We start from the raw sequence: 14,141 nt of genomic DNA, 5'->3' as shown, positions 1-14,141 counted from the left end.
ACTGCAGTGAATTGTTAGTTTGCGAAGAGAAGTTTCTCAGCAGCAGGGAGACAGTCAAGATGACGAGTATGACAATATGTGACTCCTACTACATAATACAAGTGAGTTCTTTATACTTAAGTGTTTGAATTGGGATAAACTTTGATATATATAGCAAATCAAGTCTGGATAATGTCAGTGAGAGTTGATCCGAGATGATCTACAACTCTGATGTCACACCTTGGTTTAATTACGGACTAACAAATGTTGTTAATTAATGAGTTTTTGAGGTGTTAGAAGGTGGATATTTGATTTTTAGACTGTTCCATCTTTATTGTGACTGAGCTGATGTTCTCCTGGCTGTAGCTTCATATTTATCATACAGATATTGATCTTCTTATCTCATTCTCAGCAAAAACACTTTATTTAAATTGGCATTCCTAGGTTAAACACATCTAGTGATACTAAAGCTAAAATATCAGGCAACTCAGTGTACTTTTTCATATTGTAGCACTTTAATGTGCAAGTTGAAATAAAATGAAAGTACAAATATTTCCAACATTTAAATATGTATGAAGTCAAAAATTCCTGTGTACATGATGTAGCATTTTAGAAATACTTTGACCAAACAGCCACAAATGTAAATGAACTAATAAGCAAATTCCTTACTAATATAGTACATATCAAATCCTCCATCCAAACTAAGAAATGTACGACAGCGAACATATAAGTAACCATCATTGTTTGTACATAACTTACTAACTTAAGACCTCTACGCCACTGAATAACTACTTCTATGGTTCAGCTACAAAAAAATAAGCTTTAAAGGAAAGCTTTAATGCACGTATTTTATATAAGTCACGTAGTGTTGAATGTTATGTTTGATTGTATGTGATTTGTGTAGTATTTGCAGGTATATGAAGTAAGTGTACGGCTCAGGCAAATTTAGAATATGTGCACAAAAGGTCAAAAGACGGAGTCACCAAACTCTGCATCGCAAAATATGTGAACTTGCATTTTTCCTGAGGGAGCCACAACCCAAAAGTCAACGACAATGAAACTCATGAGTGGTCCTGTGATCCTTAAATCTTGACACTGCACGTGTGATCGACCTGATTAAAAATCCCGTCAGTTAACTAAATTAATCGACCATGCTCCTCTGTGACTGCTCATCTGAGAGAGCTTTCGCAGACATGAAGACAGACTGTTCCTACACACACGTCTGTGGCAAAAGGATGAAAATGTCACAGATGGCACGTCAAATGTCATCCGCCAAACTGTAGGCACTCATATAATACAGTTGTACACTGCAGTGCTGGAACATAGTCGCACAAATTGTCCTCTTTCAAACTGGACCTGCATCCAGACCCCTCTCCCTCCTCCCTCCTCCCTCCTCCTCCTCTCTGACAGCTGAAGGAGGTGATTACGATGGAGTGTACCAGCGGAGGTCAGCATGGTATCAGAGCTGGGTGTCCTCTTTGACGTCTATGCTGGACTCGCGTCTCTCTTTCAGGCTGCTGCTGCTGACTGGAGGCTCCTCCGGGACGTGAGCCAGAGGGTCTGAACGAATCAAGTACCTGAGAGAGAGAGAGAGATGAGGGAGAAGAGGGCAGATAAACAACTAAGATAGGCATCACTTGTAATGGCATCTTTCCTAAACCGATCCCGACTGCACTGCAAAATTCACGCTCAAAGCCATGAAAGGTAGGAGCTTAATAAACAAGTGAACGGTGTGGTGCACTCGTCACCCTACATCTCTCAACAGGAAACAGCTGTTGCCATGGATACCGATAGGTGCCATGCTCGCTCAGCTGTTGTTTTATAATTGCATATTATTTCTAAAATAAAAGGTTATAGGAAATTGGTGGCATCCGTTCTTCTGTTCTTCAGCAGCATTGTGTGATTCTGACTGACGTTCTGCCACTTTATAAAGTTCTTTGTGCTGCAAATCATGACACATTGAGCAGACTCAGAGAAACATTACTGTGTTTTTTATTTATTTATATAAGTTGTTTATTGACACCTGAACCTTTTAGCTCTGTATTTGGTCTCCACCAGCTCCTGAGATAATTATTTACTCAACACCATATATTCAACAGGTAGTCGCTAATCTGTAAACAGATATTTGCATATGAATGCAGAATGTTTTGGCATCGCGTGATGTTCTGTTTCCTGCTTAGTCCGAGTAGCACTGACCAATCACATTTGAGCAAGCTTCGGTTGCACGGTAAACCGTCCACGTGGAGAACAAAAGAGGCCGATTGCAATCTTGGATTTCGCTCTATCTTCCGATGACGATTTAACTTTTTTATTTGCATTCATTCTTGTATATTAAGTAGCTAATCGGACTGCAGAGGAAGTCTTAGCCTGGAAATCTATTGTCCTGATATCTGCTGGTCACACTAGAAGCTCCAAAACATTGGCATTGGAGTCGTCAGAGGATAGCCATTGACTTCTGAGGTAGCAAACATTGTTTGTCTCATGTACAGTGGTCAAAAAAGTGTCAGGTCATCTGGTGTCATATCATCCATTGATAATATAGAGATATTAATTATTACTACTGCACTGAATTCAAATGACCCTGCAAAAATACATAGATTTTATTTATTGGGGTTGCACATCATAAAACATCATTACGATTTTTACTAAAATGGAGTAATGCTTACACGATATCATTGAGTTCCAGCCTGGTGTCAGGAGAGGGGTTTATCAGGACATAGGACAGAGTGTTTTGATGATCGTTCTGCTCATCTGAAACACAAACATCATCTGAGTCAGCAAATTGGAATATCCACATTTGTACCATGGTATCATTTCTACCTGCCACCTAAATGCTTACCTTGTAGGTATCCCAGATTGACTCTGTTCATGACGTCACTGGCTGTCAGATTGGTTAGATCTTCTACAAGCAGAAGTTAAAAAAGAAGCAGATGAAGAAGAGTAAGGAAAACCTTTGAGCAGCCTTCTCAGATAAAGATGTGTCCATCCTCACCATATCCAGAGGTGGGGAGGCCCAGATGCCTCATGCGGTTGCGGACCAGCTCGGACAGCTCTTCCCTCTCAGAGCGTCGGTAGAGGTTGAGGCGCTGCTGAGCGATGCGCTGGGCGTGGTCCTTGCTCGAGTCCCGGGTCACTCCCTGCCACCTCACGCTTTTCTTACTCAGACGCCGTGCCCACTGCATGCTCTTCTTCCTCAGCAGGGGGTGATCTGATTGGTCATTGCTCCGAGAGTCATCAGCCCTGTCCTTGGTGTCCTCGCAATCGTCAACACTGACTGACATCTGTGACTGGGGAGCAGAAAAACAGGATGTTATCTTTAATATATGGCAGTAGATCAGTCCGTAGGAAGTTGGCTTGGGAACTGGAAGGTGGGCGGTTCAAGGTCCATTTACAGATCTATTGGATAGATTGCCAAGAAAATGTATTATTATTATTTTTATTATTATTATTATTATTCTAAATAATTAAAGTTACAGAAAAGACAAAAACAAAACAACAATCATACAACACAACTAAGACAACCAACAAAAAACATCATAAGGATGAGAAAATCATAAACACAACCACTAGATGGCAACGGAGAGAATACTTGCCCAGCAAACACATGATAAAGAACAAACATGTACATATATATACACATATTTGCACATACGTGCATATACATACATATGCACACATATGCACACATATACAGTGTTTCATGTATCCTAGCAACCTAGTGACATTTATGGCTAAAGCCTATTGGTCATCCCCTGACTTTGTATCTACGAGCAGGTCAAAGTCTTCACTTATTCTGTGAATTAGTTCACATAATAATACGTTAAACAGATACTTAATGTATCTTGATGACTTCAGTGACTTCTGACTTTTTCTCTTTACGCCACACTGAGGTTAAAAAAATGTAAAATGTCTCGAAAACTACTGGATGGATTGCCAGGAAACATTCATGTTCTCCAGAGGATGAAGTGTTACTTTGTTACAGTATACTTTGATTTACGTTATGAAATACTAAACCTAATCTGTGATTAGTGTTAATTGGCAAATATTAGCATGATGACATGCCACACTAGGATGATCAACATTACTGGCTAAACATCAACACATTAGTCATTGTGAACATGTTACCATACTAGAAAGACTCTTTGTCTTGTTATATACTATAATAATGTGTCAGGATCCGGCTGCAAACCAGAGATTAAAAGCTTATTCATAATAGACACGTTCTTGCATTTGAGATAAATATTTCCCATCGTACAACTCGCAGTATTGGCTCTAAGATCTCACCTCAGAGGTCGGGAAAATGTGGGATTCTGTCCGATAGATCCCGATAGGAATTTCTGCACTGGAGGAGCAGAGTTTCTGGAACAGTCTGCCATAGGTACTAATCCACAGATCTCCCTCGGTTACTTTCATCTGGAACAAGAGACACATGGGTGTACTATTAGTTAGATAAACTAGGAGTACGGCATCGTACCAGATTTTTTTCTAACTCACGGCACAGAGGTATCCTGATCCTGGAGTGGTGTCCAGCCCCAGCAGGAGTCTCGCAATCAGGATCATGTAGTCCTTCACGAAAGACTTAGACAGAAAAATAACTTTATAAATTTACTGCGGCTTAAAAACAGTAAGATATAAAAGAAAGAGGAATGAGTTTTCTATTAACGACTGAACACAAGAGGGCACTTTTGTTTTATGGTTTCTTCAGGTGATTCTGTTTCTCCGCTGACGCATAAGAGACATTCATTTCTCTCACCTGATATTTAAAAGGGAAAGAAAAAAAAAAAAAGAGTCATCTGAGGTGCTTAGCTGTAGGAGTGTACCAACCTGATACAGCAGGGTGTCCAGCATGCTAATGCTGAACACTCTGCCTGCAGCGAAAGGGAGGCGAAACATGAAGGCCAAGTTGGAGCCTTTATCGCGCTCTTTCTGTGGAGAGCCAGGATCAGCATTTAAAGCTCTGTCACTTTTCTGAACAAAGTTGAATGGCAAAGAAGAAGAAAACACTACATATTTCACATCGTCTGTATTACAATTCATGTTCATAATTCATACTATGAGCTCTCTTGTTATGGCTTACCTTCTCCAGTTTGGAGAGGGCCAGTGAATAGCAGTCCTTTGCCCTGAACTGCATGAATCTCATGTTGGATGGATGAGTAAGCTCCGTGATAATACTGAGGCTGGGAAACAACCTGGAACGAGAGAGATAATCCAATGCTGATGAAGTGATGGTAAAACATTAAAGAGCATCACGGTTTCATCGTTTCAATTACCTGAACATCGTCTGTACGTTGACAATCGTCTTGGCGTCGGCCATGTAGTCCTCCTCGGCACTCATTGTGCTCTCTTTATCCACAACGACCAGATTATCGGCGTAGATGATACCACACTGCAGCAGGCTGTCCAGACTGAGACACACACACACACACGAGTATAACACCAGTAGACACCAACATACCTGAAACACACTGCTCATCCAGTTAAAACAAATGTAATATATAATAAGATCATACTTGTCTATGGACCCAGCCATGTAGTAGACCATAGGGAAACAGCAGATGGCTTCCAGAAAGTGATTATCCGGCCTGTAGGAAAGATAATTTAGTGCTAAAGAAAGATATTTTTTAATGAATGAAAAGGTGAGTCAGGTATTCACATCGGAAACGTTCAAGTTCGTCTCTTACTTGGGGAAATCCTTGAATATGAATAGCTGTTAAACAGGATAAAATGTCGCCTTGTGGTGTTTCTTTTCTTTATTCTGCTATTTGCTTACAGAGACATAACGCTTTCAGTGTGCAGCAAATGTGAATATAACGTGATGTTTGATGTCTCCGCTTAGTGTGTCTTTATGCTGAGGGATGAGTTCGTCGCTCAGAGGGATTCAGTCTCTGTATTACTGCCTGTCCTCATCCACCACCAACACCAACACCAGCACCAACACCGCCGCCACCACCCCTGACAGAACATCACTTTATGCATCTGCCCAGTCCTGCTGACGAGAGACCCAAGGCTGTCGTAAGTGCTTGAATTGCGTATCCAAGTGTGTGGGTGTTTGTATTTATGTGTGTGCAACAGCGATAGGCAGAGAGAGAGATGCATGCAGCGAGAGAGTTTATTGTTGTGTGCTCGTTTCCATGAGAGTCCTGAGAGCTCGCATGTGGGGGCTGTAAAAAGGGACACATCAGGGTTGTCAATGAAAAGCCCGCTTGGTGTTCTCCAGAACGAAAAAAGAAAGAAAAATCACTTTCTTCATCTTTTTTTCTCTTCCCTCCCTTGTAGCAATATATATCATTCAGGTTCAAGGCAAAGCAAGTTGCTATGGTTACTGTCTGGGACTACTGAGTGCGGCGTTTTTTTTTTATTATTTCTCTTTGTCGCTCAAAACACAGCGTCACTGCGAGCAGCAGCAGCAGTAACCTAACATCAGGGCCGACAATGGAGTTCCACCTCCACAGACTTGTCCTAAATGCAGGGCTGACGTGAGCTTTTAGCGTGCATAATGTTTCCCAGCGTGGCACATGGTGAAAAGCAAGAATGAAGGGGGAGAGAAATGAATGACGTGTGTTGAAGTGAACTCACGGGTTATCCAGCAGTAAAACAATGGGGTTGAGTTCTTTCCTGGGTCTGTAATAAGCTCTGAGAGGCACGATGAAGTTATAGAGACCGTTCCCTGCCGTCTCAGCAGACACAATGATGAGTTTGTTCTTGAAGCCGTAAGCCTTCGCATCCTCAAAACTGTTGTGCCTGCAACCCTGCGTAGAGAACACACACACACACACACACACACACACAACACAGACAGGTATTTTAGGTTTTTGCTTTTATGAAGTGAAGGACAGAGACTGAAGGAACGATGGAGGCTGTAAGAAATTGAGTGACTAAGTTGGAGGAACAGCGACTGCCCACCTGGTCGAGTCGTAGGCAGCAAAACGGGGCTTTTTCAGCCAACAGATGGCACAAGGTGGGCGAGCTCCCAATGTACGGAGAGTTAGGGGGATAACCTTTCACATACCTGCCAACCAATCCAGAAAGCATGAATGACACATTTCACAGAGACAGACTGTATTGAAAAAAAAAACATTTGTCAGGTTTTTCTTGTTGTACTCGTTGGAAGTTAAAAGAAACATTCAGGCAATTTTCTGAATGTGCGAATTTATGCATGTTACCTTCGAAATTAGCATTCAGGTTCAACTATAGCTAAATATTTTGTTTTGCTTTAGTTAGATATTTTGTGAGGAACAACAAACCAAAGGTGACCGAGCCTTTGTGGCGGCGGCCCCTCGGCTCTGGAATAACTTGCCCTGGCACATCCGATCTGCTGGATCATTTGAGGTTTTTAAATCCTCCCTAAAAAAACACACTTTTTCTTCCTGGCTTTTAATCAAGTTTAAATATCTCAGCATTTATCTTAACCTTTTGTAATTATGGTATTATATGTATTATATGTTAATTATATGTATTAACCTGTACAGCACTTTGGTCAACCTCAGTTGTTTTTAAATGTGCTTTATAAATAAAGTTTGAGTTGAGTTGAGGTTGCATTGAGATTGTTTATTTGTATCTTTGATTTTATATATATTAAAGGTCCAGTATGTCAGAGTTTGGGGGGCTCTGTTTATTTTTTATGACATGTTTTCATTAGTGTATAATCACCTGAAAATAAGAACCATTATATTTTTGTTACCTTGGTATGAGCCATTTATGTCTATAGACACCATGTTTCTATCACAGCCCTGGATAAACAAACTAACACCGGCTCTAAATAGGACCGTGTGTTTTTTCCGTGTGTATCAATAGTGCCGTGTGTTACAATCAGCAACACTAAACACTAAATCCTACACACTAACCCTTTAATGACTGGGGTTTTTAAATTATTTTAGACTCAGCTTAACTGATTAAAACTGGCTGAGGACCTGAAAGCCTGTTATATACCAGTTTATACAAAAGTGGCACTTTCACTTTAAAGAGATGGTGCACAAAGTGTTCAGATTTTTTTACTTTCTTTATAGTAAGTAAAAGCAGCAATAGCATAATGTCAATATATAACATAATATATGCAACAATCCAGCATTCAAAGCTTTTTTATTAAGTAAAAATACACATATATCATCAAGTACAAAAGTAAAAGTACTTTTAATTTACTCCCCCCATGAAGGTTATATGATTATATGTTAAATAATTACACATTAAAAAGAGTGCGGTTACACTTGCAGCTTGAGATGGAGCTAAGTTTAACAACTTTACAGTGCTGGATCTATGTGCACCATATTTTAAAAACTGACCTTATGTTGTGTGTAAAAGTAGTGGGTTACAACTACACAGTATTTTTCTCTGAACTGTAGTGACGTAACGGTTTCAATCACTAGAAGATACTGACAACCTATCTATGGGTCATTAATACTAGGAGAATGTAGTCTTAAAAACTAAAAGAAAGAAATCGGACCTCTACCTGTTTAGTATTTATGCTTGAGTATGCCATTCATACTCTTTATTATTATTTCATAGCCTGTGTTATTTGCTTTGCCTCCTTGTTTTTAGGTTTTTAAGATATGAGTAACCTTACTCAGTCGATGAGTGGCCTTTCTCATCCGGGAAGACGGAGTCGTCTTCCGATTGGTCACTGAGGAGGTCGCACGGCAGGATCGAGGAGGAGTCAGCGATCTCCTGAACTGGAGCGATGCTTGGCCGGCGGCCCCCTGTTCCATTCACTGTAGGTGGGACCAGTTTACCACCTGAGGGGTCGGGTGGACTCGTGTTCTGAAGATCCATGGCGACGGTGCCTGTAAATTATCACACACATATAGAACTTCACAGTCAATCCAAATCCATCAACAACACCAGAGGTCAGATTTCTTTCTTTTGTCATTCCACATCCGTGTCTCACCCATGCTAGCAATGATGCTGTGCACAGGAAGCTGTGAGGGTCCGTCATAGATTCCCCCGACAGTGCGACCCTTCCTCTCCTCCTGGTTGAAGATGAAGGCCGAGTTCTCCTCCTTGGTGATGTTGATGTAGTAGCAGGTGTCTGAGGCAGCCATGATGTGACGTGGACCGGGGTTCAGCAGAATGCTCTTGTTGTCTTCCCTCTTTATACCAATCAGACAAACGCCGTACCTGCACGTCACATACTGGCTGTTAGAATATGTCTTATCGTTACATTTAAAGCCATAAAAACCAGGGACTTCATTGAGGCTTAAAGGAATTGGGGGAAACTACTCGCCTGGCTCTGTCCACAGCCTAAATCATTAATTAACATGCCTGGCAACCTAACATGGATGACAAGACTCATGGAATTTTAGAGGTGCTGCTCGGATGCCGACATTAAAGTGCCAAAAATCGCAGTTTCTCAAACAGCCACTTGAGGTTGGCTACAGAACAGGTTAATCTCCATAGGCACCCATATTCAAATGTCCAACTTCATAGCAGAAATAGACATGTTTGCAAAAAAACGGCTGTGGTTTCTATAGCTAATTTCTCTGTCCATGACAGCTGTACCGAGGGTGAATTTCTATATGATTCACCTCTTCATATATTATTAGGCTTAAAGTTATGCATAATGAACAGCATGGCCATTTTGATTGACTGGTAGGTTCCGTTACAGGTGGCTTGTTATAGCACCAAGGCTTCATTTAGTCCACCTCAGGTCCACCCACGATCCACATTTTTGCCCCGTTTTTAGATAATCCAGGAAGCGGCAGAGGCATGACTGCCAAGATGTCATCAACCAGAGCACGACTTTGAGCCTTACAATAGGCCTTCAGAAATCTACGGGTGCCGTCACACATCCATGTTTTATACTATCTATGCTTCGAACAAGGCAAAGCTAGCTGTTTTTTTCCCCTCCAAGTGAACCACCTGTTGGTTTTTATGTACGTCATACAAATATGATCACGACACTATCAATCTTCTCAGATAACTTCTTGGCTAATGTTTCTTTCACTGAGCTGATCTCTCACCAAGGATGTGAATAAGCACAACTTTTGCAGGGATGAGCTTAAAAATGGTTTTGTAGTCTGCAGCAAATCTTACATTAGGTTTGAGCAGGATACCTAAACAATTAGATCTTCTTTTGGCATTTATTTATCTGTACATGGAACAACCTTAAATGTTCTGGTACATCCTGTCAGCATCTGAGATGCTTTAGCTTACATGTCAACTCACTTCTTGTGAGCATGAAAGGAAGCGTATGTGAAGCTTTTGCCGTTATACTCTCCAAAGAACTTGCTGTCACACAGTCGGATGTGGTAGACCTCGTTGCCGGAGCAACATCCGTACATCCTCTGCCACTGCTCTGGAGACTGTTGTCCTTCTCTGCATTCAGTCGGGGAAAACACAGTCAAACATTTGATGGATTAATAAAACCTTATACCTTTTTACCAGACTGGTATACACGCAGTCTTTACAAACACGAATATAAAATCAGGATTAACATCATTTGTAAAAACTCTCCATCTTCTCTCTCCACATCCCACCAAACCCTCGGGGTCACGCTGGGTCTCCTGGGTTCTCTGGTGAAAGCAGACAGCTTGATCCATCTGTCAGTCAACCTGTCTCTAAAATGCCCTTTGTAATGACTTCCGGTAATTACAGTAATTGCTCACGCACTCTGACGGAGCTTAATGGACTACAAGAGATGCTCAGAACAATCCCAAGGTAGCAGTTTACATACTTGCTTCTTAATACCTAAATATTCATATATATTTAAATATTTATATAAGATGACTTAGAAATCATATTTCACACTCTACGGCTTCATTACTGTACGTAACTCGTTATAAAAGACACAACGAAATGCTCATCATTGTCAATTTGTCTTCAACTTATTTCCTGATGATCTTTCTTGATGAGCTTCGTGTCTCTAAAAAGACGCCCACACATGCAAATATACACATAAAATGTGTCTCTAAAAAGACGCCCACACATGCAAATATACACATAAAATGTACCTTTGCATAAACTTACTCCCTCATACACAGTCAGACGCTTAAACATCTTTGTGGTTATTGAGCGCGGTCTCATAGTCCGTACGCCCTTTGTCTAATAAAAACGCACAAAGCTTCACTTTGCAAAGAGCTGTCAGGAACGCAGTAAGTGCTACAGCCTATTGATTCCCCTCTGGTGCAGTTTTCTTCAACCATTGACAGCTTTTAAAAGTGATCCGTATGCATGCTGTGAAAAATCATTCGCCACCAGAGAGCTTTACAAAGAACACATCCTAAAAATCCATTTAGGTGCCGCCTGTTCTCTTATTTGGATTAATGCACTCTCTTTACTTCCTGCCGTTTTCCACAACGAACTAAAGACTTTTTTTGTCTTTGCTTCGGTTTATTCATCTCTCTGCGCCACTTGTGAAGAAATTTGAACTTTGAGAACACACCAAGGAGAAATCAAAAAAGCCCAAGGAGGCCTGTGGTTATGCAAGATGACTGACCGTCCGCGGGAGGTGTGCACTAGGAGCGTGACCAAAGTGGAGGTGGCTGGACACACACAGTTGAGAGCCAACATGGCGTACTTGAACTCCTCCTCACACACAACATGATCTGCAAAGGAACAAATGATCAGAGGGGTTGTCCAAGAAATACAAGTTATAATATCATGTGTTACAAAGAAAAATATGCTTATTAATACTTTCCCGCCCAGAGTTAGATGACCGTTCTTTGTTGAGTATGAAGTTGGCGAGGGCTGAGATCGATAAAGTTTATCTTCTGTCATCTTAAGCTGGACTAGCTCTCTCCAAAGTTCAATACATTCAATACACCTGCTGAGCATGCTAATTAACACATTATATCCTGTTTGTTTAATCCTTAGGAAAAATTAGAAGTTGTGTGCTTTAGCCTAACGATTTTTTTTGGTGACAGCGGCCTGCCAAAGTGATTTCCTGGAGTCTTCACTGGTTGCCTCGCAACAAGAAAGTCACTGTGCCCAGAGAAAGTTACAGCAACCAACTACCTGAAAAACCACAACTCGTTTTTAACATTTCTTCTTTTGAAATAAGATATATAAACAAGTAAAGCAGTGACTGACTTCCAGTTCTAGCCTCATATTTAATCCTGATTTTTGGGCCTTTGGCGGCAGTAGAACACGATATAAACACAACATATTGTCACCTTTCAAGCTCTTGCTATAATAAACTTATGAGCAGTTATGTATTTATACAAGCAAATATGGAGGTAACATTAACTTAACTCTGACAGGTCGTTAACAGCCGAAAATGACACTACAATAGTGATGAGAGTGATTCTGAAAAACCAAAACAAAATGCTGAAAGACACTGGACATCTAACTCCCGGGCCAAAAATCAAATAAACATTTAAATGATAGTTTAGAAACTCTCACCTGCAAATTTGACATGGAACTTATTTTCGGGTTTGAGTATCTGGACATAAAGAGGGCAATTTGGAGCAAAGTCCTTCACCGCCCAGGCTCTCAGGATGGTCTGATGGTCCTGAAAGTCGACACATCACTCTTGCATTTACATAAATAATCTCCTTTAATTAATTAGGAATTGTAAACAAATGAATCAGAGCTCATAATTGACATAAACAGTTACGGCAGGTAGTTCATACATTGTTGTTTTTCTTACCGCGGCCATGCGATCCACCTCGTTACGGCTGCTTAAAATGAAACAAGCCTCAGCGTCATCCATCCTGCAGCACCGAGACAAATTGACAAATAATAGAGCAAAGTCAAAATTCACGTAAAAGGAAAAAAATATATAAATAGAAAATCACAAACACACTGATCAAAGCCATCAGGTCAGAAGTGATAACATCCTTTGATTCATTGTGTAGCTTAACAGTACATATAGATAAACACACAAAGATTAACCTGAAATCCTCTGCACTGTACATGTGCTGTGAATGTGGAACTGTTTTTGCATATGATTAACACAGCCAGGAGAGTGCAGAATTGCAAAACAAGTGTGGGAGGATTTGAAACAGTGCCAGATGCTGGATGTAAGCTCGACACACACACACCCAGTCCTCTACTTCTAATTGCTCTATCAGAACCCTGCCAAATGTATACAGTGAAGTTATATAACAATGTCATCAAAGTAATAACTTCGTGTTTGGTAGGAGATTTTACTTATGTTATCTTACAACTGTTGCACAGATTATGTCTTTTTTATGTGATGCTTGTGGAGAGAGAGAGATATTCTGACTTTAAGTTCCCCCTGTGAGTCATGCAAGGTTTTTTGATGACAATGCCAGAGCGCCTACAGAATCCTACACAGTCACATACAATATATATCTAACTGTTTTCACAAGGTTTGTACCACTGACTGACTGACCTGTATGTATAAAAATGCCCTTTAACCATGACTGTATCACTGTTGCATGTGTCATAATTTTGGGTTTCTTTAGTGTTTACTATTTTATTGTGCAATTTTCCCCTCTCTTTGTGTCTGTAACTTTACTTACTTCAGTTTTAATAATCTCTTCCAGCCCGATTAGTTTCATCTGTGTCTTGTTGTCTTGACTTAGTCTCTGTGTTCCTCTGTATCAATGTCAGTCAGTCTTGTTGCCGTATTTTGTGCTTCTTCCCATGTTCCTGCTCCCTTTGTGTTGCCTGCCTGCTCCTTAAATCATTAAAGTCTTCTTTTGTTCACTCGACCTTCATATCTGCATTTGGGTTCACTTTTTAGAACTAAACCATGACGGCATGTATGTGATTAAGGCTATGAAAATAAACCAGACTTGACATGTAGGTTTTTCAGTCCTTTTCATTCACTTTCCTGGTGTAAAAATTGCCTGAATAACCTGAGACAGATTATGTTTGCTTTCCCAAAGCACTTTTGTGACACTTGTCACATTCACTCATTCACACACACTCATGCACTGATGGCCGAGGCTGCCAAGCAAGGTGCCAACTGCTCATAGATCCGACCGTGGCATTTCTCAAACCCAGATGGCGAGCGGTACTCCTTCTCCCCACTTCACTACAGCTTCTTTCATATCGATTTCTTCCAGTTACACTTCCTCCTCTATTACTTCCCTGCTCCTCTGGACTCTTTGTAATCTCTTACCATGCTGCGAGCTCAATAGACATTTCCCTGCCAGGCCATTTACTGTCATGCTCCCCTTGTGGCGCTTTAACACCACAATACTAGCAGACATTGATGTCAAGAATGATCAAATTGATCTATAAATACCAGTTCCTCCTTT

At 40.8% G+C, this 14,141-nt stretch overlaps 1 protein-coding gene across 3 annotated transcripts in view; it reads right to left on the bottom strand.

Annotated features, from left to right (window-relative positions):
- Positions 1 to 487: 487 nt before the first annotated feature.
- Positions 488 to 14,141, bottom strand: part of kcnt1a (potassium sodium-activated channel subfamily T member 1a) — a 29,898-nt gene continuing 16,244 nt past the window's right edge. For 2 of the 3 annotated variants that reach the window (XM_027282148.1, XM_027282150.1), the window contains exons 14-31: positions 12,560 to 12,623; positions 12,313 to 12,421; positions 11,408 to 11,516; positions 10,138 to 10,287; positions 8,861 to 9,090; positions 8,540 to 8,756; positions 6,883 to 6,988; positions 6,556 to 6,728; positions 5,490 to 5,561; positions 5,250 to 5,384; positions 5,057 to 5,168; positions 4,804 to 4,947; positions 4,474 to 4,557; positions 4,264 to 4,392; positions 2,972 to 3,266; positions 2,819 to 2,881; positions 2,646 to 2,730; positions 488 to 1,556 (exon numbers count right to left, since the gene is read on the bottom strand). In XM_027282148.1, coding sequence (XP_027137949.1) covers positions 1,439 to 1,556; positions 2,646 to 2,730; positions 2,819 to 2,881; positions 2,972 to 3,266; positions 4,264 to 4,392; positions 4,474 to 4,557; positions 4,804 to 4,947; positions 5,057 to 5,168; positions 5,250 to 5,384; positions 5,490 to 5,561; positions 6,556 to 6,728; positions 6,883 to 6,988; positions 8,540 to 8,756; positions 8,861 to 9,090; positions 10,138 to 10,287; positions 11,408 to 11,516; positions 12,313 to 12,421; positions 12,560 to 12,623 — 2,395 coding nt within the window. In that variant the 3' untranslated portion in view covers positions 488 to 1,438. The remainder of the gene's footprint in view (positions 1,557 to 2,645; positions 2,731 to 2,818; positions 2,882 to 2,971; positions 3,267 to 4,263; positions 4,393 to 4,473; positions 4,558 to 4,803; positions 4,948 to 5,056; positions 5,169 to 5,249; positions 5,385 to 5,489; positions 5,562 to 6,555; positions 6,729 to 6,882; positions 6,989 to 8,539; positions 8,757 to 8,860; positions 9,091 to 10,137; positions 10,288 to 11,407; positions 11,517 to 12,312; positions 12,422 to 12,559; positions 12,624 to 14,141) is intronic. The other variant, XM_027282149.1, reaches the window with a different exon arrangement.

This window comes from Larimichthys crocea, chromosome IX (assembly GCF_000972845.2).
Source record: "Larimichthys crocea isolate SSNF chromosome IX, L_crocea_2.0, whole genome shotgun sequence".
NCBI classification, from domain to species: Eukaryota; Metazoa; Chordata; class Actinopteri; family Sciaenidae; genus Larimichthys; species Larimichthys crocea.
Note: the sequence above shows the minus strand (reverse complement) of the source record. Positions and strands in the feature narration are given on the sequence as shown.